This window comes from Pelodiscus sinensis, chromosome 8 (assembly GCF_052426305.1).
Source record: "Pelodiscus sinensis isolate ZL-2025 chromosome 8, ASM5242630v1, whole genome shotgun sequence".
NCBI lineage: Eukaryota > Metazoa > Chordata > Testudines > Trionychidae > Pelodiscus > Pelodiscus sinensis.
Window position 1 is genome coordinate 51,417,118 of NC_143059.1, and position 23,766 is coordinate 51,440,883.

The following is a 23,766-nucleotide window of genomic DNA, read 5'->3' on the forward strand; positions in this document are numbered from 1 at the left end:
ATCCAGAACACACAGAATCTGATGATTGCCAAAGCAGCTGAACAGAGAACGAGCCAAGTCTTGTTCATGTGCCAATTACCTCTACACAGGTGGTACTAAAAACACAATGTAATAAGGAATGTAACTGAACCTGTTGCTGTTTTGAATAAAGCATATTAAATGCTGTATAAACCATGGTTCACTGCTAACTTTCTGCTACAATTTATCCATTCAACTGACCTTCCAAAAGCCCTTTCCAATCTGCAGTTATAACCCACACAACTTTTGGGACAGTGCAGCACACTCATCTAGTGGCACCAAGACCACTTCAGAGAGAATAATGAGACAGCTCTATAACCTTAGCTTGGTTTATAGCTCATGCACTGAACTCCAGAGGTCCCAGGTTTGATTCTACTTCTTAATGTTACATAAAGACTCCCTCTCACCAAAATTCAGAGAGGCAAAAACAGGTATACATAGTGCAACAGACAGACAACACTAACCTGATAAACTTTGATTCCAGTGGGTCATACAGAGACATAAGGACTTCAGCATCTTCTCCTATTTTGCAGACTACATTTTTTAAATTTACAAATAAAGCAAATGAAGATGTGGCAGCAAACTTGGCTTGTCTGTTAATATCAATGTTCTGCTTTTGAGACTGTAATTTAAGATGGACAGAAGAGTCAAATTTCAACAGCACTAACTACTAAAAACACTCTTCAATCACACCTCTCCACTTTAAAATATTTCAGGTAAACACTTCAGTCAGGGCAAAAAAGAGTGCGTCTCCGCCAAGGGGAAGAAGACCAAGCCCTTGACCTTTTCTACACTGAAAATGGGAAGTGTGCTGAGATTTCTGGCAGGTTGCTCTCACTGGACCCTTCTTACAGCCGTAACAAGTGGGAAAGTGTTGGGAAAAGATGGATGGGGAGGAGTGGAGCAATGGTAGGCAGGAACGGAACAAGTGGCAGAGAAGGCGGGGCTGGTGCCCCCACACCCTACTTCCCAGGCTCCACATCACCAACATCTCTTTGGAGCTCTCTATTGTAATAGTCTCTAGCTACCAACGAAACAACAGAATGGAGCAAAGGATCAAGTTTCAAATTTGTAGGCTAGAACAGAGGCGTTATCCTTCGGTCTCCACTATTCTACTCATTCCCTGGCCTCCTATAGGCTGTAAGGCAGGAAGGAGGAGAAGACAGGATTGCTAATTTGCCTTTCCCCTAGTTCTTATTTTTTAGTTTTTCTTCACAATGGATGACTTTAAAGCCAGCCTCTACGGTTGCTGCTTCTAGCTTTCCCAACAGCAACTAGAAGATGACTCTAAACAGCTCCATAACCTATCCAGAGCCTTGTTAAATACGTTTTGCTTCTGTTTGGCCAACCAGTGAGCAGCAGCAGAGATGATGAAGCTGTTTACATGCAAGCTCAGGAAGAGCAGATTTCACTATTTGCATTTGGATGATTCTTTGGGAGAAATAACTTTTTGTAAGCAAAAGTTTAAATTCTGAAAATTTTTTACTTTGCATACAGTTCCGAAGGACTCTTTTTCCTTGCCACAGGTGACACAGTGCATTTTTTAAACTCGGCATACAGTTGCCATATGAAATCCTAATTAAAATATTAACCGATCTGAACCACAGCATAGTATCCTAACTTAAGCCTCAAGAAAAACACCATTAATATTCATGCCATCTTTGTAGTTCTCTCTCATAGTAATCCATCAATTAATTAATGTATTGGAATAATATTATATCAATGTTTACATTTCTGAAGTATAGGACGCATTTTCTAAAAAGATGGGTAAGTTATAAAGCCCAGATAAGATGAGTTACACAATATATTGCTGACACTTTTCAGAATTCCTCATGGACTAAAAAAAGAAGTCTAAGCCAAATTCCTGCATTAATTGTATTTAATCATTATTTTGGACATTAGTGTACATGATTTTTAATTTAAAAATGATAATAGATATAGTGTATCTCACCTTTTCCTCTAGTAGCCTTTCCTCAACTTGCTTGGAAGCTATTTCATGAGCTCTAAAAAGGCTGATTGTGCTAGTCTGTTCTGGATCTAAAATGTTGCCATCTTCATCCCTTACAACCAGATCCAAATCAAGAATCCTATGAAAAATATTACAGATAACTTATTATGCATAAAAGAGCTGCAAGAATTGCAAAATGTTGAATATTATCACAAGTACCCAATTTATACAGAAAGAAAAATCTTTTCCTGCTGTAGTGTTTGACGTTCTGGACAATCATACTAAGTGTAATTGTATACAAATTGGTTGTCAAATAAATGCATTCTAGCTTCTTTTTAAAAAGTCATCTTTGGCAAACAGTTCCATGTTCCTTCAGAAATCCACAAATCCATAGAAACAAATGCTATAATACCCAGCAAAGGAGATACTAGAATCACAGAATCCTAGGACTGGAAGGGACCTCGAGAGGTCATGGAGGCCAGTCCCCTGCCCTCATGGCAGGACCCAGTACTGTCTAGATTATCCCTGCTAGACATTTATCTAACCTACTCTTAAATATCTCCAGAGATGGAGATTCCACAACCTCCCTGGGCAACTTATTCCAGTGTTTAACTACCCTGACAGTTAGGAACTTTTTCCTAATGTCCAACCTAAACCTCCCTTGCTGCAGTTTAAGCCCATTGCTTCTTGTTCTATCCTCAGAGGCAAAGATGAACAGGTTTTCTCCCTCCTCCTTGTGACACCCTTTTAGATACCTGAAAACTGCTAACATGTCCCTCCTCAATCTTCTCTTTTCCAAACTAAACAAGCCCAATTCTTCCAGTCTTCCTTCATAGGTCATGTACTCTAGACTTTTAATCATTCTTGCTGCTCTTCTCTGAACCTTCTCTAATTTCTCCACATCTTTCTTGAAACGTGGTGCCCAGAACTGGACACAATACTCCAATTGAGGCCTAATCAGCGCAGAGTAGAGCAGAAGAATGACTTCTCATGTCTTGCTTACATCACACCTGTTAATGCATCGTAGAATCATGTAAAAAACTGTTGACTCTCATTTAGCTTGTGGTCCACTATAACCCCTAGATCTCCTTCTGCTGTACTCCCTCCTAGACAGTCGCTTCCCTTTCTGTATGTGTGAAATTGATTGTTCCTCCCTAAGTGGAGCACTTTGCATTTGTCTTTATTAAATTTCATCCTGTTTACCTCAGACCATTTCTCCAATTTGCCCAGATCATTTTGAATTATATATTTATGACCCTATCATCCAAAGCAGTTGCAACCCCTCCAAGCTTGGTATCATCTGCAAACTTAATAAGCGTACTCTCTATCTATGCTGATATCTAAATCGTTGATGAAGATCTTGAACAGAGCTGGTTCCAAAATGGACCCTTGTGGAACCCCACTTGTTACTCCTTTCCAGCAGGATTGTGAACTGTTAATAACTACTCTCTGGGAATGGTTATCCAGCCAGTTATGCGCCCACCTTATAGTAGCCCAATCTAAGTTGTATTTGCCTAGTTTTATTGATAAGAAGATCAAGAGAGACCGTATCCAATGCCTTACTAAAGACTACGTATACCACATACACCACTTCTTCCTTATCCACAAGATTTGTCATCCTATCAAAGAAAGCTATCAGATTGGTTTGACATGATTTGTTCTTTACAAATCCATGCTGGCTGTTCCCTATTACCTTATTATCTTCCAAGTGATTGGAGATTATTTCCTTAATTACTTGCTCCATTATCTTTCCTGGCACAGAAGTTAAACTGACTGGTCTGTAGTTTCCTGGGTTGTTTTTATTTCCCTTTTTACCGATTGACCTTTAAGACCTTTAATCTTTCCTTGAGGCAGAGTCCAAATTTTCTGACAGTGGGATCCAAGTATCAAAGGTTAGACTCTTCAGAAATATTTTTATATACACCCAGTCTATCTTTTCAGAAGCTCATTTGTTTTCCAGATCCAGAACTTTTCATAAAACCAAGGGGTAAAGAACATATAGTTTAGATCCCTTTAAGTCTCTCTAACAATCTTGGCCAAGGCCTTGAAGAAGAGAAAACATCTTAATCTTCCAAATCTCCTCAGAGAATTACTCTTTCCTTTTCTGTGGATTCTTGTTTTAGCTGTCCTTTCATCACAAAGTTATCGGCGGGGTTTTCTGGTCAACTGGGGAGGTTGAGCAGGATGTCACCAGACAAAAAGGGCTGATTAGCCTTTTGACTCCAGCTGTATTTCCAGAACCTCAGCATTCAGGGGCTGCGTAAAGTAGGAAGATCTCTCTGCTCTCCTGAGCCCAGAAGAACGGCCAAGAAAAGGGGATGTAACTTTTCTATACAGTAACTGCTGTTCTTTGAGATGTCTTGGCCCTATGGCACTTCAGATAAGTGCAAACTCACAGACTTTTGATCTGAGATTTTTGGTAACTGGGCATGCAAGATCTACATCAGTGCCCTATACATACTTGTGATCTGATTCAAGTTCATATAGGAGCGGGTGGACCTGTTGGCACTATGCTACCTTCTCAACTATGAAAGGCTATTAAGGCAAGGACTGAAAAGGAAGGAAGGAGAGCAGTTGGGGCACATTATTAGGGGCAGAACATCTCAGAACTGCAGTTACTGTACAGAAAAGTAATATCTCCCTCAAGTAGTTGTCTATATGGGTATTTCAGTTTATATAAGTCCTGAGCAGCATCCAAACTTCTAGAAGTGGGAGCTAGGATGACCGATCTAGAACAGATGCAAAGGCTGCATCTGTCCTGGAGACGTGCACAATAGTATGGCAGTGGGGAAATGTTTGTGCAGATGACTAAAAGAGCAAATGTGTTAGACTTGGATCTCTCCTGTGCGTAAAATGCATTGGAGATAATTCCACTGGAAGCCAGAAGCTTCCCACCTTTGCAATGCAACTCTGGAATATTTGTTCAAATATGAGGATGTCTAAAGGGTCAGCACTGAGTCCAGAAGAGCTAAGCAACAGGACAGCAGGTTCCAGCTCTGAGGATGAAATGCAGACAGCAGGTCTGACCCTAAGTACATGCCTATAGACCCAGAGATTAGCAGAGTCACTAGATTTCATCCAAGCATGAGAGGCTTAACCCTTCCCTGGATTCCAGTTAGATCTGTGACAGTGGGCTCTTTGAAATACTCTGTGACCTGGAGTGGATCAGGAGTGCTAAAGACAGTAGGATTGCAAGAGGACAGTACAGGAAACCTTGCAATATGCACTGACTGGCTTCAGCTCCTAAGAAGGGTACATGGTGAGGAGCTGGGCTCTCCATTTGAAGTCTGAGATAAAGAGCAAGCACAGCATCCTCATCTGCCATTGCTTCCACACCTATGGCCATGGCATCCTCTTCTGCCTGCCCTGAGAGGACAAAAACACTCCTAGACTAGGTCTGGAGACAGAACAAGAGGATATATAAACAACCATGGCTACGGAAGTCTGCCACTAGAGATATCTGGCTTACCTATCCAGCCAGTTATCTGACATGTAAGGAAACAAATACTTCTGCCTAGAGCTAAGGAAAGCACAGGAGCCATCCCATGTGTAGAAGAGCCTGATCACTAAGAACAAGAGTGGAAACCCATTGGCACAAACTATCAAATGAGGAGCTCATTTGACTTATCTTTTCATTTCTCTTTAATTTACAGATCACATTTGTAAAAAATCTTGATGACTAGGGAGTTGATCCCAAGTGTTTCATTTTGTTTACAATCAGCTTTTCAACCCAGAAAAGAAACATGTCCACTGAAACACACAATAAACTGATCCAGTCTCAATCTCATATCAACCAGTTTAAAAAAGCAAAATTCCATAAACCCACAATGAAAGTTGCTTGTTATCACAACTCAATAAGATTAAGATCCTATCTTCATTTAAGTCCATTCCTAATAGGGAAGTAAGTTAAATAGGTAACTGTGCAACTTCTAAAAATCTCGGTGAATACATGGTTACACGCTGTGGGTTCTAGATTATAAACCTTTAAATACTTACTAAGCTTTATATTGCAGAGCCCAAGCCTCCCGGGAAGCATAGCCACCAGCCCCTACTGACTCGGCTCCAAGGGAGGAGGCATCACTGCTTCAGTGAAACCCCGTTCCTAGGAGGTGAGTGGGCAGCCCTTGCCCAGCTGGCATGCAGGGAGGAGGCTTTGCTGCCCTGCTGCAGTGAAGCCACCTCCCCAGGAGCCACCTGAGTGTCACCGACATTGTTAACCGATATGAATCAGTTTCAGAGGGGTAGCCATGTTTAGTCTGTAACTGAAAAAACTTAAAAAAACAGCAAATAGTCCTGCAGCACCTTAGAGACTAACAAAAAATGTAGATGGTATCATGAGCGTTCATGGGCACAGCCCACTTCTTCAGATGAATGGAGTTAAGCGGTCCAGGGTACAAATAAATAGCAGAAAAAGAGAGGGGAAGGAGCGGGAAAGGAGGGGGGGGAATTATGCCAGTTAGTGTGTCCGTGCTAAATGAGACTAATAGACTGGGCTCTAAGTATTCTAAGTACCCAGTGCTTAGCTTTTTATGTCATTAGGGTCTGGAGTGTAGCAGCCCATCCAGTGAGGTCTTTGTTTAAACCTCTATTCAAGGTGTCAAACTTGTAAATGAAAACAAGTTCTACAGCTTCTCTCTCCAGCTTGCTTTTGAAATTGCTTTGAAATAGTATACAGTAAAACGCCGATGGTCAGGCACCATCAGGAACCCGGAAGTGCTCCGGGCAGCCGGACCATTGCAGCTGCTCTGCCCCAGCTTCCCCAATTCAGCTGCTGCTAAAACTGACCAGCGGCTGAATCGGAGAAGCCGGGGGCAGAGCAGCTGGAGTGCTGCTGGGTAGGTCCCGTAGCGCTGCCCCTTGGGGCTGCGGGACCAACCCAGCAGCACCCCAGCTGTCCCCGATTCAGCCGCTGCTGAAACTGACCAGCGGCTGACTCCTGGAATCAGCCTCTGGTCAGTTTCAGCAGCAGCTGACTTGGGTACACCTGGGACAGAGCAGCTGGGGTGCTACTGGGTTGGTTCAGTAGCGCAGCTCCTCGGCACTGTGGGACCAACCCGGCAGTCCCCCAGCTGCTCTGCCCCAGGCGTCCTGATTCAGCCGCTGCTGAAACTCATCAGCGGCTGACTCCAGGAAGCCCGGAGCAGAGCAGCTCTGCCTCGGGCTTCCTGGAGTCAGCCGCTGATCAGTTTCAGCAGCGGCTGACTTGGGGACACCTGGGGAAGAGCAGCTGGGGTGCTTCCAGGTTGGTCCAGTAGCACCGAGGAGCAGCGCTGCCGGACCAACCCGGCAGCACTCCAGCTGCTCTGCCCCAGGCGTCCCCAAGAGCAGCTAGGGTGCTGCCAGGTTGGTCTCGCCACACCAAAGGTCGGCGCTACCGTACGAACCCAGCAGCACTCCAGCTGCTCTGCTGCAGGCGTCCCCGATTCAGCCTCTGCTGAAACTGACCAGCAGCGGCTAAATCAGGGACCCCCGGGGCACAGCCGGACTATCAGAAGGGGAGGTTATGGGGGGCCTCGGGTGGCATGCCCCCCATCCCACACCCCTCATAGCCCCCCTTTCCGATAGTCCGGCATATCTGATAATCTGGCACCCCCTGGGTCCTAAAGGTGCCGGATTATCAGAAGTTTACTGTAGTCACTTTTACATCCATTAGTGAGCGCCTGGACAAGCTGAAATGTTCCCCAACAGGTTTCTGTGTGTTACCATTTTGAATATCTCATTTGTGTCCATTAATCCTTTGTCACAGAGACAGTTCAGTTTGGCCAATATACATAGCAAAGGAGCTTTGCTAGCGCCTGATGGCATAAATCACATTGGTGGATGTGAAGTTATATGAGCCTCTGATGTGACGGCTTATGTGGTTAGGTCCTGTGATGATGTCAGTTGTATAGATGGGTAGACAGAGTTGGCACTGGGGTTGATTGCAGGGGTGGGTTCCTGGATGAGTATGATGGAAGTTTGCTGCATGGTTCCTGGAAATAATTTGTTTGAGGTTAAGGGGTTGTCAATAGGCTTGTGAGAGTGAGGGGTCATTTTCCAGGATAGGTTGTAGATTGTTAATAATGCACTGGAGGGGTTTAAGTTGGGGGCTGTAGGTGATGACAAGTGGAGTTTTGTTGTCTTCTTTGTTGGGCCTGTCTTAAAGAAGCTGATATCTGGGTACTTGCCTGGCTCTGCCAATCTGTTTTTTCACTTCTCTGGATGCGTATTTAAGTTTTAAGAATGCTTGTTATAGATCCTGTAGGTGTTTCTCTCTGTCTGTGGGAGTGGAGCAAATCCAGTTGTACCTTAGGGGTTGGCTGTAAACAATTGATTGGGAAATGTATCTTGGATGAAACCTAGAGGTATGTAGGTAAGTGTAATGGTCAGTAGGTTTCCAGTGAAAGGTGTTAGAAATGTGGCCATCGTGTAATTGTGCTGTAGTGTCAAGGAAGTGGATTTCATGTGTGGACTGGTCTAGCTTATCAGTTAAATGGTTAGTCAGTTACAATCTGACATCCCTAATTCCTATGATTACTTTCAGGAAACAATGGGAAAAATAAGCACGTACCTAAAATCCAGAAATTGTATATTAAGAAAATACTCATCATACATTCATGTCTGGATATTTAAAATTGTCATTTTATTTCATTTTATGCAAAACACAATATATGGCTTCACTAAAAATATACTGCACCCTTTTAAATGTGCATATTTACTCAAAAGTTTAAATTGAATTCTCTCCTCGACTCTACAGGGAATGTTCTGATCACTTAATTAGTCCATCAGAACATGATGAATAAAAAGACACAGTACAAGATGTTCCATTGTGTTGAGCACTGAGCATCTGGACGTGATTCAGAGTAACTTTAACCAACTCCTTAGCCAGATGGTAAAATACAGTAGCCAAACAAATAATAGGAACAACATCTGGTTAACTAACTTGGGTACAGACTATATCGTGGATTATACATGCTAAATGTACTTACTGTATGAGGTTTTTTGATCTGAGGAAGTGGGTCTGGCCCACGAAAGCTCATCATCTAATAAACCATCTTGTTAGTCTTTAAAGTGCTACATAGACCTGTATTTTGTTTCAGCTACACCAGACTAACACGGCTACATTTCTACCACTATTCTGTATGAGGTTAGTGATTTTTAATCACTATTTTTGCTGATAAAGTACATGAGCACAAGAACTGAAGAACCTGCAATATCTAAGTAGTAGAAGAAACAAGGAAACTGCAGGATCTACATACACAAATAGCTGAATTTTTATGAGCTAATCATACTATACTGAAGTTAGGCTGTTTAGTCTTCCATCCCCACGAGTTCAATAATCTCATATTAACTTATCAGCTACTTTCCTCAGCTTCCTTTTTGCATAAGCAAGGCAAGATGCCTCATTTCCAATTAAAAACTAATGCCACAACTAAGTAGTAAGGCATTCCTCCTTACCATGGGATGATTTAATCTACAGTTGACCAGTTCAATTTTCAAACACAACATTCCCTTCATCCAAATAATTTTCAGGAGGTTTGGTCTTAAATCAAAATTCACTTCATCTAAGTTACTGACATATCTGATGCATGCCTCATTGCAACACTGGTCATTCATTGGATGCAATTTCTGGGTTTTATCATCTTCTAGTTGAATACAAATGCTTATGAAACATAATAACCTATTTATAGTATAGTACAAGCTAAGTACTACACAAGCAACAGCACAATGAGATACTCCACATTTCCCAGATAAATCCTCTAGCATGGTGTGAGAGCAAAAATAAGTTCAGAGTGTAAACTACTGCTGGTGTTAGAGAGGCAGCAACAGTTCATGCGGAACTGGTAAAGGGTTTTGAAAGACAGGAACATTTAGACCTTTGATCTAACCTCGGAAAAATCATAGCTTTAATCTGACATTAAACTGATGGTGTCCCAAAGTTTTATTAGTAACAGAAAGTTACTTAACAGATTCTAGTACACAAATTATAATTTGTATTATATTAAAATGCTGTTATAGTGCAATTTTTCCCACTTTGCTACTTAAAATACAACCACAAGTACTACTTTCTTTACAAAAATTCTTTCTTCCTATATATGTGATGCCTTTCAACTGCTATATAATACACATGACAAGGCTGATTTCCCCTCCCCCTTGCCCTCAACAAGCACATACTATGAAGTAGTCACCACAAACCTGTTTCCATAATCTATTTTGGCAGTCACTTTTTTCTTCAATTCCTTGAGCTCATCTTGAGGTAGAGTTCCAGAAAGTATCTGTGATCTCCATTCAATAAGATCATATATCATGTGCCGTACACTGTGGAACATGTCTCTGTTATCTTGCTGTTTGGGAAAAAATGGTTGAACAAGACTGTAAATGTTATTTTGAAAGCATACATAAAAAAAGCACATTTTAGAGGTTTTTTATGACAAAAGAAAAAAATGGGCCGTGAGATTCAAAACCAGATATTAAAGCAAGGCACCAAAATCCAAGCCAACAATGCTGAGCATGCAGCTGTCTCAACAGGAATTGTTGGGTTCCAAGCACTCTGGGACCAGTATATTTACTCAATATAGTGAATGCTTCAGGATTAAAACATCTTATTTGTTTTTATGGTGTCTTTCCACAGACCAGAAATCACACAGAATTCAAAAAGACAGACAGACAGTATAGACATTAGAGGAATAATTTGGGAAAGGACACCTTGGTATTAAAGAACATTATAACACAGGTTGGAACTCTTTGGTCCAGCACTAAGGATGTAAAGGACTAGTCAACTAGTTGATTATCCAATAAGCAAATGCTTATCAACAGGATAGTCAACAAATCACTTCCCCCCTTCCCTTGCTGGCTCTATCAGATAGAGGGGGTACTTAAAAATGGCAGCACCCCATGAAGCCTAGGGTCAGCTGCTCCATGCAGCGCTGCCGCTTTGAATGCCATGGGGAGCCCGGTGTCAGACTCCTCGCGGCATTTCAAAGTGGCAGCACAGAATGGAGCCAGGGATCAGCTGGGGACTTCCCAGCTAACCCCAGGTTCCATGTGACGCTACCGCTTTGAAATGCCAGGTAAAGCCCAGAATCAGGCAGAGCCGCTGGCAGCTGACTCTGAGCTCCACGCTGCATGCAAGCTTTGAAATGTACAAGGATTCCCAGCGGTAACGTTTCAAAGCAGAAGCACTCACATGGAGCCTGAGGCCAGCAGGGGATTGTTTGGGCTCTTGTACATTTCAAAAGCGGAACGCAGAAGTGCTTACTGACTAGTCGAGTAGTCAATGGAAATTCCATCGACTACTCAACTAGCAAATTAATCACTACTTAACATGCCTATCCGTAGCCTAGGGATCTGACCAGTCCTAAACGAGGGAATTTGCTGGACCATAGGAGGTCCTCTGCTCACCAGGCCACCTTCCTTCTCCAGCTGCAACAAAAGCTGTCCCCGCCTCCTGCCAGGCTGCTGCAGCCCCAGCATCCCGGACTATCCCAGTACCAGCCCCATTATCAAGGCTGCCGCTTCCCTGCCCCCATCTCCGCTACTGGAGCTGCTGAGACTGCGACGTCCCTGGCCCTGTTACTTGGGCTGCCATAGCCCCTGCTGCGCTACCAGGGCTCTGGCCCCAGTCCTAGCTTCAGCTCTGCTAGGCTCTGAACTTCCAGTCCTCTTGTCAGCCAGGGCTCCCTGGTCCAGGAACACCTGTGGTCTCCCAGACCACGGATGTTGCCAGATGAGGGAGTCCCAATTTTGTAAGGTCCAACCTGTAGGCTATGCCTAGACTGCCCCCTCTTGCGCAAAAATGGTGGCTCATTAAGTATGAAAATGAGGCGCAGAGATATTCACCGCTTCACCTCAATTGCATATTCTCTTGCACAAGAGGAGGCAGTCTAGACTTAGTACTGTATAATTCTCTAGGCTGAGAGGGATGGATTTGTTCTGCTATAGAAGAAAAGCTATAATAATATAGAATACCAGTATACAGTGCTCTAGGATCACAAGAGATCACTTCTTGAATCCGTCTACTTGAAAACTGAGTATAAGCTATCCAGTACCTCAGATCAGTGTAAATTTTTTGGGGAAGGGAAAAGGTAGAAAGCAGGGGACAGGGAAATGGAACTCCACATTTGAGAGAGAATTAACACTTTCTCTAATCTTTCTCTCTCTCGGCTCTCTCGACTCAAGTAAGATTTCCCCTTGGACACCTACAACTGAGGAGTGCAAAGATGAGAAATTAGGCCAATTCTATCAAGGAACACTCTCTGGCAGTGGCTGCACATGAAGTTTCTATTTCCATCGGCGCAGAGCTGGCATTTGGCAGAAAACAAGTATCAACCTACCCAGTCTTAGAAAAGAGAGCATGATATATTTAAAGAGAGGAGAAGTAGTCAGCACTAGAGGTGCCACCTGCCCAGGTTCTGAATTTAAGAGGCATGCAGTATGTTTAGTAGTTCAGATACTCGTTCTACAGACTGGTGGTTCACATGAAAGAGATGCTATACATTAAATATAAGAATTAGTTCTTCATATGTTAGGAGCCCTTCTTCAAAAGATTCACTGGCGTGAGAGAAGTATAAATGAGTAGGAAGGAGTTTCTGGTCTACTTCCTCCTCCTACGCCCCCACCTTGGCAACCACCTCATATGCCATGTTATCTGCAGCTCCATGTGTGTGCCAAAGTTGAAAAAGAATTCCCAATTTCCCTCTCCAGAGTGCTCCCAAGCAATGGAAACAGGGTTGAGGGAAACTCTAATCCTCACTTAATTTAGGTAGGAAATAGGGAAGCCACTGGGATCAGAGTATGGAATGAGCAGTTTTAGGGGTTCAAGGAGAGTCTGGAAAGTTACTGGGTATGAAGGAGACAGCCTGTAGGAGGTCCTAGGGTCATGTCACACTCTGTTCCCGCTAGTTGTTCTACCCAATTCTGCCCCTTTCACATTACATTCCTTTCATGTCCTGGCCCACACATCTTTCTCTCACATCAGAAAACATTTAGTATTGCATCAAATTTCCACTTGCATCTAAGATTTTTGCTCTCTTTTGCCCCAACTGCATCATATTACATCCTCTCATTCACTTCCAACATAATACTTTTTGTATCTCCTTCCCTCTCTTTTGTGGGCCTCATCCAAAACCCGTGGAAGTCAATCAGAACACTTCCACTAAATGCAGTGGATTTTGGATCAGATTCTATAATAGTCAATGTTTCCAGCTTCTTTAAAATGTCCTTTTATGTAAGATATGCCCATTACCGCACTCAAGTGGTCATTTGTCCTTATCCTTCATTTTTCCCATGTTCTCATCTCTCTGTGTTCTCAAAATCTTATTTTTGTTGAATACTCACTTTACTTTTGCCACAGAAACAGAAGTCACATAATATACATTTCATACATCTGTTCATGACACCCAGAAATTTTGCATCAAATTGTAAAGCACATATACTTTCAAATGGAAATTTCCCATTTTCTATAAAGAAGATGGGTTTGCTAATCTTACATTTGAAGTGACTTTAAACTAAAAGCATTGAGATGCTGTATCTCCACTAATGTGGCATTAGACTACAATAATATTGTTTACATTTCAGCCATATTTTTTTTTACCTGAATCAGACTATATGAAACTGCCTAGATCATCATAAAATATCCACAGCTAACTCCAAGCTTGTACTTTTTCAGTTAATTTGATGGACAATTAATGTTTACTGCTGAACATTGGTAAGATGCTACAGGCTGAACTTCTCTCAACTGGGACTCTCTGGTCCGGAAACACACACAGTCCAGGCTCAGGACCAGAGAGCCTCTGTGAAGGGCCAGGAGCCCGGCATGCTCCAGTTGGGCGGCCCAGCAAGCCTGCTGGGGCCAGCAGGGCAGCCGGAATAGCAGCAGACTTCAGATGGCAGCCAGGCCAGATCTGGGGGAGCTGTGGGAGGGGGGGCCAGAAATGACCTCCCTTGCTCCAGAAAAATCCCTCATCTGGGATTGTCAGATCCCGAGGATGCCAGACCAGGGAGGCCTAATATGTATTATGTAATAAGAAACAAGCAGGCACAAAACACAGCTGTGGAATTTAAAAAAATGTTGCCCATGTCAGTCAGAGAGAGAGATTAATATATTGGTTTATTAATGAGCATTAACTTTTCACTTAGAATTTAAGCATATGAATGGAACCCAGACTGAAAATTTTAAATCTGTGCTAATCAAACAAAGTAATTTAGTTTTGGCCATTGGTATTTTATATGCCAAAATGTTTCACACTGATGTATTTTAAGGATGCCTTAAGCAAAACCTTAACCCCCAGAAAAATTAATCTCAGTTATCTGAATTTCCCATTAGAATCTTAAATCTCTCTCCCTTAAACATGACTATTACAATAGTGATCTTTCATTACCTGACCACTCAAGTACGTAACAAACTTCTAGATCCTGTACAACTTTACAGTTCTATAGTCCCTTCATTGTGAAGACTGCAAACAATTTAACAATGGTTTAGCCTTGAAACATCCATTATGAGATGTCTAACTATTGCATCTATAACATAATAGAAAATAGTACTGTTTCTTTCCATTATTCTAGTGTCATGGTAACACCGTCCAGGATGAGGCAGCGATTATGTTAACTTTCAAAATATTATATTATATTATATTACTCTTACTGTTGCAAGTAGGGCTGTAAAGACATTAAAAATTACAATTAATTGTGCGATTACAAAAAGTAATCATGATTAATTGCACTGTTAAACAATTATAGACTGCCATTTATTTAAATATTTTGTAGGTCTTAACATTTTCAAATATACCGATTTCCATTACAACACAGAACATATTGTTTACTAGGTTTATTTTTTATTATAAATATTTGTGTTGTCGAAAAAATAGTATTTTTCAATTCGCCTAACACAAGTACTCTAGTTCAATCTTTTTTTCACAGAAGTTAAACTTAAAACATAGAATTATGTACAAAATAATGTTATTCAAAAATAAAACAATGTATAACTTAATAGACTACAAGTCCACTCGGCCCGACTTCTTGTTGAGTTAATTGCTCAAACAAACAAGTTTGTTTACCTCCACAGAAAATAATGTTGTCCATTTCTTGTTTACAATGCAACCTGAAAGTGAGAGTTGGAAAGTTATGTGCCACATGCACTAAAGATTCATATTTCCCTTGATGCTTCAACCACCATTCTAGAAGACACGTGTCCACACTGATGACAGGTTTTGCTCAATAATGATCCAAAGAACTGCAAACCGATGCATGTTGATCTTCATTCTCTAAAAAAGATACCTCCTGCAAATGGCTGATTTTCTTTTTTTGGTGGTTTGGGTGCTATAGTTTTCTCATCAGAGTGTTGCTCTTTTAGACTTCTGAAGTCTTTTAGACTTCTGAAAGCAGATTTTGGAAGACAATTCAGATTCTTATACCTTAGGTTGAGTACTATAGCTGTCTTTAGAAATCTCACATTGGTACCTTCTTTCTATTTTGTCAAATCTGCTGTGTAAGTGTTCTTAATATTAACAACATGCACTAGAACATGAAATATACATGTATTGCAGAATGCAGATACAAAAAAAAACAGAAGACATACTATTCTCCCCCCAAGAAATTCAGTAAAAAATTAATACATACATTATTTTTAATGATCTCATAAACATGGAAACATCTGGAATGATGGCCGAAGCATGAAGTGACATACTAATGTTTAGCATATCTGGCACATAAATACTTTGCAATGTTTGGCTACAAAAGTGCATGCAAATGCCTGTTCTCACTTTCAGGTGACACTGTAAATAAGAAGCCTGCAGGCACTATCTCCCATAAATGTAAACAAACACGTTCATCTCAGAGATTGGCTTGACAAGAAATAGGACTGAATGGACTTGTCTTGTTTTACACTGTTTTGGTTTTGAGTGTAGTTATGTAAAAAAAAGTAACATGTGTTAGTTGCACTTTCACAATAAAGAGATTGTATTATGGTACTTGTAAAGTGAACTGAAAAATACTATTTATTTTACCATTTTTACAGTGCTCAACCTGTAAAAATAAAAAATAACCTGCCGTGCTGTGCTGCAGGGGCTACCCCAACCATCCTAGGTCATGTGCCCGCCACCTGTGGCCTCAAAGCGCCATCCAGGACTCACCCCACCCCCACGCACAAAATGGTTCAGGCATCCGCCCTGCCCCCCGCGTCTACAGTTACTAGGTAGTCTTTAAAAAAAAAAAAAAAACGGCCATACTTGATGGGGGGGGGGGGGGAGGAACCGGCCGGGAGGGGAGGGAAGGAGAGGGGAGCGGGGCTGGCCAGGAGGAATTGGGAGGCTGGGAAGCAGAGCTGGTCGGGGGGGGGGGGGGGGGGAGGGTCAGGGCAGTGGGGCTGGCTGGGGGAGATCGGGGGAGGCACAGCCGGTGGGAAGCAGGGCTGGGGAGGGGGGGGGGTGTACGAATGGGCCAGCAAGGAGCAGGACCGAGCTACTCCGGGTAACTCCAGCTAGTTAAAAATAATATAAGGTAAGCACAGTACACCTTGTATTTGTGAGGCAATAGAAATCAATAGATTTGAAAATGAAGAGGAACATCCAAAAATATTTTATAAATTTAAATTAGTATTATATTGTTTAGCAATGTGATTAAAACTGCAATTAATCATGATTTTTTTTTAGTTAATTGCATAAGTTAACTGCAATTAATTGACAGTCCTACAATAAAGTTATCTGGGCCAAAACTGGAACACTCAACACAACCCATTTTTTAAGTTTAGGGGAAAACAGACTTCAAATTTGAATCCCTGATTCCAAATCTGTCCTTGTTTTTCAGGATCCAAGTCAGATCCCAGTCCAGAATGGAGACTATTTTCCGATTTCTTTTTGGACATCAAATGAAATTCCATCTGAAAATGGTGAAAATTCCAGGACAGTTATACCATTGCTGAAATCTTAGGAGATATAGTTTGGATATTTTAGTATGATCAAATCCTAACTAAAACTTTAGGTCTGAGTCATCTGCAAATTTAAAGAGCCTAATCTGAAGGAAGATCTAGTCAGTAAACACTATGCATCTGTATATAATAATATTATTATTATTATGAATTTATGTTAATTGGAACAGAATATCAATTAAAATTTTGATAGGCCCCAAAATTTCTCTGACTTTGAAAGCTAAAAATAAAAAAAAAAAATCTGATCCAGTCTACACAACTCTACAACATAGCTAAAAACCTGCTTTTATCACTACCCCTTAGTATGGGAACTGAAATTACAGGCAGGCATGTTACTAAATCATATTGCATCATTTTTCAGCTTTTATTGCATGTCATTGTCTTATAAGAACACAAGGCACTGGACACTGCTATACCAAGATCGGATCTCCAAATCCCTTATCCTGCATATCAAGCCCACAGCTTTCATAATTTGTCAGCATATGCAACTATATGCCAAACACCTGAATCTCAAGGTTCCTTTGTTACAGAAGCCCAAAAATTGCACTGAAAAATTTCAGAGCTACTTTGGGAGAAGAAGATTAACGAAAGAGTGACTTTGGTTAAATAGACTCACTATAACTTACATTCTACTATTCCTAATTTTTTAAGTATCTGGTATTTTCTTCTTCCATCCACCCAAGCTAAAAAGCCCAGAATACTGTAAATAAAGAAAAAATATTAGTGTTCTGTACTTACAACATATAGCTGCCGCCATATTCTGGACCATTCTCGTAGTGTTGTGGTAACTTCCTGAATCAGTGGGAGCTCACTGGGTATGACTGTTTCATGCTGTCTGAAGTTAAAATATTATTTCCACAAATAGTAACATTATTTCCACAAATAACATTCCACATGTGTTACACTATTTTCTTCTTAGTGTATTATATTTTATGGAAATTCACTGTGGGAAAGCAAGTTATGTGGTATGTATCAGATCGTGCTTTTATGATTGATACTTTAGTAAAATACTATTTTTACACAGGAAAAACCTGTTTTGCGGGTCTTAGTCATTGGTGCCTTTAAGTGACTTATTTTTAAATAGTGCATCATCTGAGAATGGAACAACAGTTAGCTCTCCTAGCATGTCAAAAGTGCAGCACTTAGAGGTAGTTTTGTAATCAACCTGGAAGATGCCATTATGCAGTAATCATATGATTAGTAGTTTTTTTCATTTACATATTTAAGAGAGCTAAAAAAAGATCAGGCAAAAAGGAGGAAATATTTTAATTCTTTGCATCCAAGTTCATATCTAGCTAGTCATTCATCATTTCCACTCATCATTAATTTTGTTTCATAAATACCTTTTCAAACAATCTTGTATACGTTATGAGCTTTAATAGATTCACCAATGGAGATGATAATCTTTCATAGAAATGCTTCTCGGCAAGGCAATAAACAACAGATTATGTACAATGAGGAGCTAAATTTACTTATCTTATTCAAGAAAAGGCCAATAACTGATTTCAACATCATCTACCAGTTCCTATAATGAGACTGCATATGATCTCCGAGTCATTTTTAGCCTACCAGATCAAGGCAAAGGATCCAATGGCAGGAAAATGAAGTCAGAAACAATGGAACTAGAAATGAGACTCAACTGCTGAAAAGTCATAGTAATTATTAAGCATGGAAGTGGATTATGAAAGAATGTGATAAACTCTCCATCACTTGGAGCATTTAAATCAAAACTAAAAGCTATCATGCTCAATTCACTAATCAATGGTTGAAATTCTATGGCCTATGATACACAGGAGATCAGGCATTTGCTCATAATAGTTCACTTTTCACTCTAAGATCCCATGAATCAATTCTGGGGTGTCCAGCACATCCTTTCATTAGCCAAAAAGAAATGAGGTATTAGCCTATTGCATAAAAGCACAGAAATTAAATTTCCACATATAAGCATTTTATTCCATTAAACTTCAAGTGTCAACTCACCCTTTCCCTTCAACTATTGCTTCTTTAAGCTGTATATAGGAAGCAGGAAATATGCCCTTTAGGGGGAAAAAATGGTTAGGTTTTTTTTAATGAGTAACCATACATTACAGAATAGTATCTAACGAACAGCCACACTCTGATCTGCATAGAATTTTTCATACTTTATTTAACAGCATCAAATAGAAAAGCTATTTTATGAATGTCCAAGACCTGGATTTGATTTTGCATGTATATTTTAAAACTTTTATTATGTTCCTAACTATATATTATCTTTACAAAACTACATTAAACAGCAGAGATAGCTCCTTGGTTAAAGTACAGAAGCCTGTAAGGAGATGCACGTCTGCTTGTGTATCTATTGCCTCAGGTTCCCTGCGGCTCACAGGCTAACTCACATCCCCTCTCTAGGTCTAGTTCATTAACAAAAATAGTTTAACTCAACTCAACACAAATCTTTGCTCAGTCCTGGTCTACATAAGGGAGTTATTTCATAATAACCTCCCCCCACTTTTTTCAAAATGAGAAAAACAAAGTCTACAATGCCAAGCCCGTTATTCCAAAATAACCAGCTGGTTATTTCGAAATCTGTACTCCAGTTTTCCTTGGGGAATAATGTTAATTTCAAAATAGCTATTTCAGGAGTTATTTCAAGTTTAGTTATTTTGAAATAATTTCCTAGTGTAGACATGCTTCACAGACCTCATGGTTCCTTCCCAAACCCAAGTCCTGCTACCTGTCCTATTTGTAAGTCTCTCCCAGCTGAGGATTCTACTTCTGCTCCCTAAAGTTATCTCCTGCTGACCTTGGTCTTCCCTGTCTGCCAGAATAGACTCCCTATTATAGGAACTACTATATTAGTGTTGAATGTGACTTTTGGTTACCTGACTTGGTCACCTTGCAAGAGGAAGCAGTAAACACATATACTCCACACTCAGCAGCCTATTCTATCCTTGCAAGGAATTCACATTTAAATGGGGGATATTTGGAAAGATTTCTGCTGGACGTTTGCTGCTAGCCTGAAACAAATACACCTTAAATGTGAATTGTTATTCCCTCCCCAACTACAGAGCTTAGAAGTAGGACATAACCATTTAAAATCTAATTTGAAAGTCAACAAATGCTCCCAAACCAGGATAAAATGATACATTTCCCATACCTCAACTTTTAAAAGTAGTGGTCAAATAGCTTGCCTTATCGTACAAAAACAAGTAGGCATTTTGAGATTATAAAACACACAAACTTCAAAGATACCTTTCAGATCTTACTCCATAGCAACACTAACAACAATGGACAGATTTTATTTAACTTAGCAAATTTTCCAGTTACCTAGAATAGCTCTCAAATACACAAATTGCATAGCTTACTTCAAGTCAATTTCAAAATAATTTATTTCATAATTTGGTGCTGTGTTTGAAATAACCTACTATTCCAAAATGTCCCTTAATCTTCATAGAACGAGGGTTACAAGAACATCAGAACAGCGAGTCTGATCTATTGTGAAATAACAGGCGAGCTGTTAAAACACAATATAGCTATTTCAGGATACCTCTGATATCCCAAATAGCACTACACTGCAGATGTATCCAAAGGTAAAGAAGCACAACTGAACTTAATTTTGTGTAAAAGCTATAAAATGCTATAACCACACACATACTAACATTACCTTTTAACAGGCTGGTGCCACTTTAACATAACCCCAACACAAGTTATTTTAACTGAGGAAGCCAAGTTACAGCCTTGAGTAGTTAACTTTCTCTTTAACCTCCATCTCAATCCTTTGAATACACAATACATTCAGTACACAAAAGGGATGGGAGAGAAGGAGTGATCAACAGTGTTGAAGAAACCACACAAAGCAGGAGAAAATGCCAAGTACCAGAGGAACAACCAAGAGACACTGGTCAGAGAAGAGTCTCAGGAGATGAAGGATGTTGTGTGCAAGCAAGAAAAGGTTCAGCTGCAAAATCTGGACACAAGCCAAGACAGGAAAGGAAGCAGAAAGACCAGGGGATTGTAATAGAAGTTCTCTCACTACTACTTAGCTCCAATCCTTATGAAAGCAGAGAGGTGGAAATGGAATGAGAAAGAAAATAAGAGTAAGAATACACAGTTATTAACATTTGTCAGCTTTGAGGAGCTTTTCTACATGGAGCAATACAATCAGTCAAGATGCATTAGATTCATTTAGGACAGGTGTGTTTCCACCACACCCAATTAAAAATAATTTTACAGGAATTCTCCATTTTAAATGTAGTGACACTCTCTCTCTCTCTCTCTCAAAGCAGTAAGATCTTTCAAAACAAAAGACACTTTTTAGGACTTGCTACATTTAGCAGTACGCAGATCAATATACTAGCACTTAGAATTAATTTCAGTCAACATAAATACACACCACTTAGAATTTAGTGACGTACATTCTTGAAGTTTTACTTCAAAAGAATTTAATGTATTACCCCAAAAGAAAAACAACAAAACGGAATAGAAAACCAAAAGGAGGATTGATTAGGAAATGAGAGAGGTCTACCACAGAATTCAATATGTAATTACTTTTGTTACTTTTAGACATGCAGAAGACTATGTAAATGAAAGCATCTCCAAAGTCATTTCTGTATGCAAATATGTATTTCTAAATACTTTTATTTTAAAAGGCCAAAATCAAAACAATAATCTTTAGTTCTGGTTAAGTATTATAAAATAACACTCACACCCCAAAAATTAAAATTCAACAATAAAGGCAATAGTTCATCTGTTTCCTTTTTTGTTTTGGAATGTCTCAACGGACATTTTATGCTGACTTCAAGCCAACAACAAGGCAAAATTGCTCTGCAGAAAGCAAGATTACTCCATTTTTCACAAAGAATGGCTGAAAATCACAATGCTATCACTTTGTAAGATGCAATTGTATTTTATGAGTAATTCAGTCTTTAACAGAACATGAATCTAACATCAGTATTTAACAGATCAACTAGATTTTAAGTTTTATTAAAGTTCTTGGTTGACTTTTTAATAAAGTTCCAGTATAAAAATGAATTTGACATAAATTTTTCTTATAAACATGTTACAAGAGAAAGTGAATTTGTAACTCTGGAATAGAACGCTTACCTTTTTAGATTTTTTTCTTAATGTATAACCTCTGTACCAGCCTAGAATAAAGTTATGAAAAGTTTATTAATTCTGCAACAGATTCGCCTTTAGAAATGGATAATATGTTAGCTTTTTTTCCTACAAAAAATTCTCACTGAATTTCTCACTGAATTTCAGTTTTCCATAAAATTGATAGCTTACTCAAATCAGTTTTCCTGAAAGTGGTAATTCCTAAAACAAGTTAATCCATTTTAAATGCATGTACATCAGAAGTTTTCAACAGTTTAACCAGTTTACTTTAAAATTGATTTAACTAAACCAACACTAATTCTTTGATGTAGATCAGCCCTTTGTCATCACATCAGGGAACAATACCATGCAATTTAGAATGCTATTCACACACCAGGAACAATAAACAGGCAAAAAAAAAAAAACAGATGAAGCAGATCGACTGGCAGAACAAACTACTGGCTGAAATATGTTTTCATAACGTATCAGAACAACTTCAAGTAAACAATTAGAAAAATCAAAGTCCATGAATTATCCATGAACAGAAAACCAGATCACATGTGTTACTTAAATTATTCACAAGGTGCCCCCGAGCAACATACCGGGGTATTAGTTCATCAGTGTGTCAAAAGGAAGAGTGTTACCTACTGCTAATTAAACCATGGAGTCAACAAGACAGAAACTACAGAGCAGTCCATGAAGAGTAACTGCTTAGGGGTCCAACAACAACAACAACAACAACCACAAAACCTGTGATGACATTCTGTAATGACTGAACAGATATTTAAATGGAGAAGCTTTTGGGGAATTTGTGTTTTGCCTTTGAAAAGTAAAATTTCTGTTGGTTCTCGAGAGTTCTCAATGTTAAGGGGCCTGAAGCCCCAGTTCAATGCCAACCAGCAAAGACACTGGCATTCCAGCTTTTCCCTGGACAATTCTATTGTAGTGCAATCATTCCAATCCAGCAAAGACATTTCTCACAATCAGAGAGGCAGGTGGCATGCCAGGAAAATATGGAGGTAATCTCTCATTTATTGTGCCCCCAGTTCACCACACATCTGCAAGCAATCAGCATTACAGCTTTTATTGTTTTGGAGATCATTCTGTTTCTTTGTCACTGTTTAATTAAAAAATCCCACAATACAGTCATTCACTCCCAAAGAAGGTGCTGTGCCAGGCAGATCAGCAAGCATCTCTCATGCACACTGTCCTCATTTCAGTACAACTTGGCTTGCAAACCTGCTTTATGACTATCCTGTATTTCAGTTTGTGTCCATCTTGGTTCTCTTGTACTCTGACTTCTGTCTTTGAGAACTCACAGTAAAATGGTGCTGCTTTCCACTGTTTTAGAAGGACAGCAAAAGATTTCCTTGGGGATTGGTACAAATCTACCTCACGAACTGTTGCAATAACGTCAAAGAGCTCATGCGGACAGACTGATGTGCAAGCAAGTACTACGTATAGCTGCCCAGCCTTAAACTTATCTTCCCCACAGTTCAACAAATGGAAAAGAGAAAAGTTAGCAGAGGGAAGGGGACAGAAGCAGAACAGCACCACCACCAGTCAATTCCCTTTTCTAGTCGCCAGGAGGCTAAGCATGGGAGAATGAAGGGAAGGAACAGATACTCTTTCGATCTTGCAGCAGAGATTCAGAGGGGCTTCAAAATGCAGAAATGTATTAATCTGGGGTAGACATTAAAATGAAACTCAGAAGCATGGCCCAGAAAGAGGATACTAGAAGGAAACTCACTGCCCTTCCCTTTCTCAACAGTTTGCGGGAGATTTTGACTTCTTACCCAAGCACTGTCTCCTACTCCTCTCTCTC

The 23,766-nt window shown here is 40.1% G+C and overlaps 1 protein-coding gene across 2 annotated transcripts in view; it reads right to left on the reverse strand.

Annotated features, from left to right (window-relative positions):
• The window catches only part of DOCK1 (dedicator of cytokinesis 1), a 567,625-nt gene that overhangs the window by 476,887 nt on the left and 66,972 nt on the right, over nucleotides 1-23,766 (reverse strand). For both annotated transcript variants that reach the window (XM_075935276.2, XM_075935277.2), the window contains exons 3-8: nucleotides 21,951-21,991; nucleotides 18,849-18,904; nucleotides 17,607-17,703; nucleotides 10,142-10,290; nucleotides 1,970-2,105; nucleotides 483-640 (exon numbers count right to left, since the gene is read on the reverse strand). In XM_075935276.2, the coding sequence (XP_075791391.2) occupies nucleotides 483-640; nucleotides 1,970-2,105; nucleotides 10,142-10,290; nucleotides 17,607-17,703; nucleotides 18,849-18,904; nucleotides 21,951-21,991 (637 nt within the window). The remainder of the gene's footprint in view (nucleotides 1-482; nucleotides 641-1,969; nucleotides 2,106-10,141; nucleotides 10,291-17,606; nucleotides 17,704-18,848; nucleotides 18,905-21,950; nucleotides 21,992-23,766) is intronic.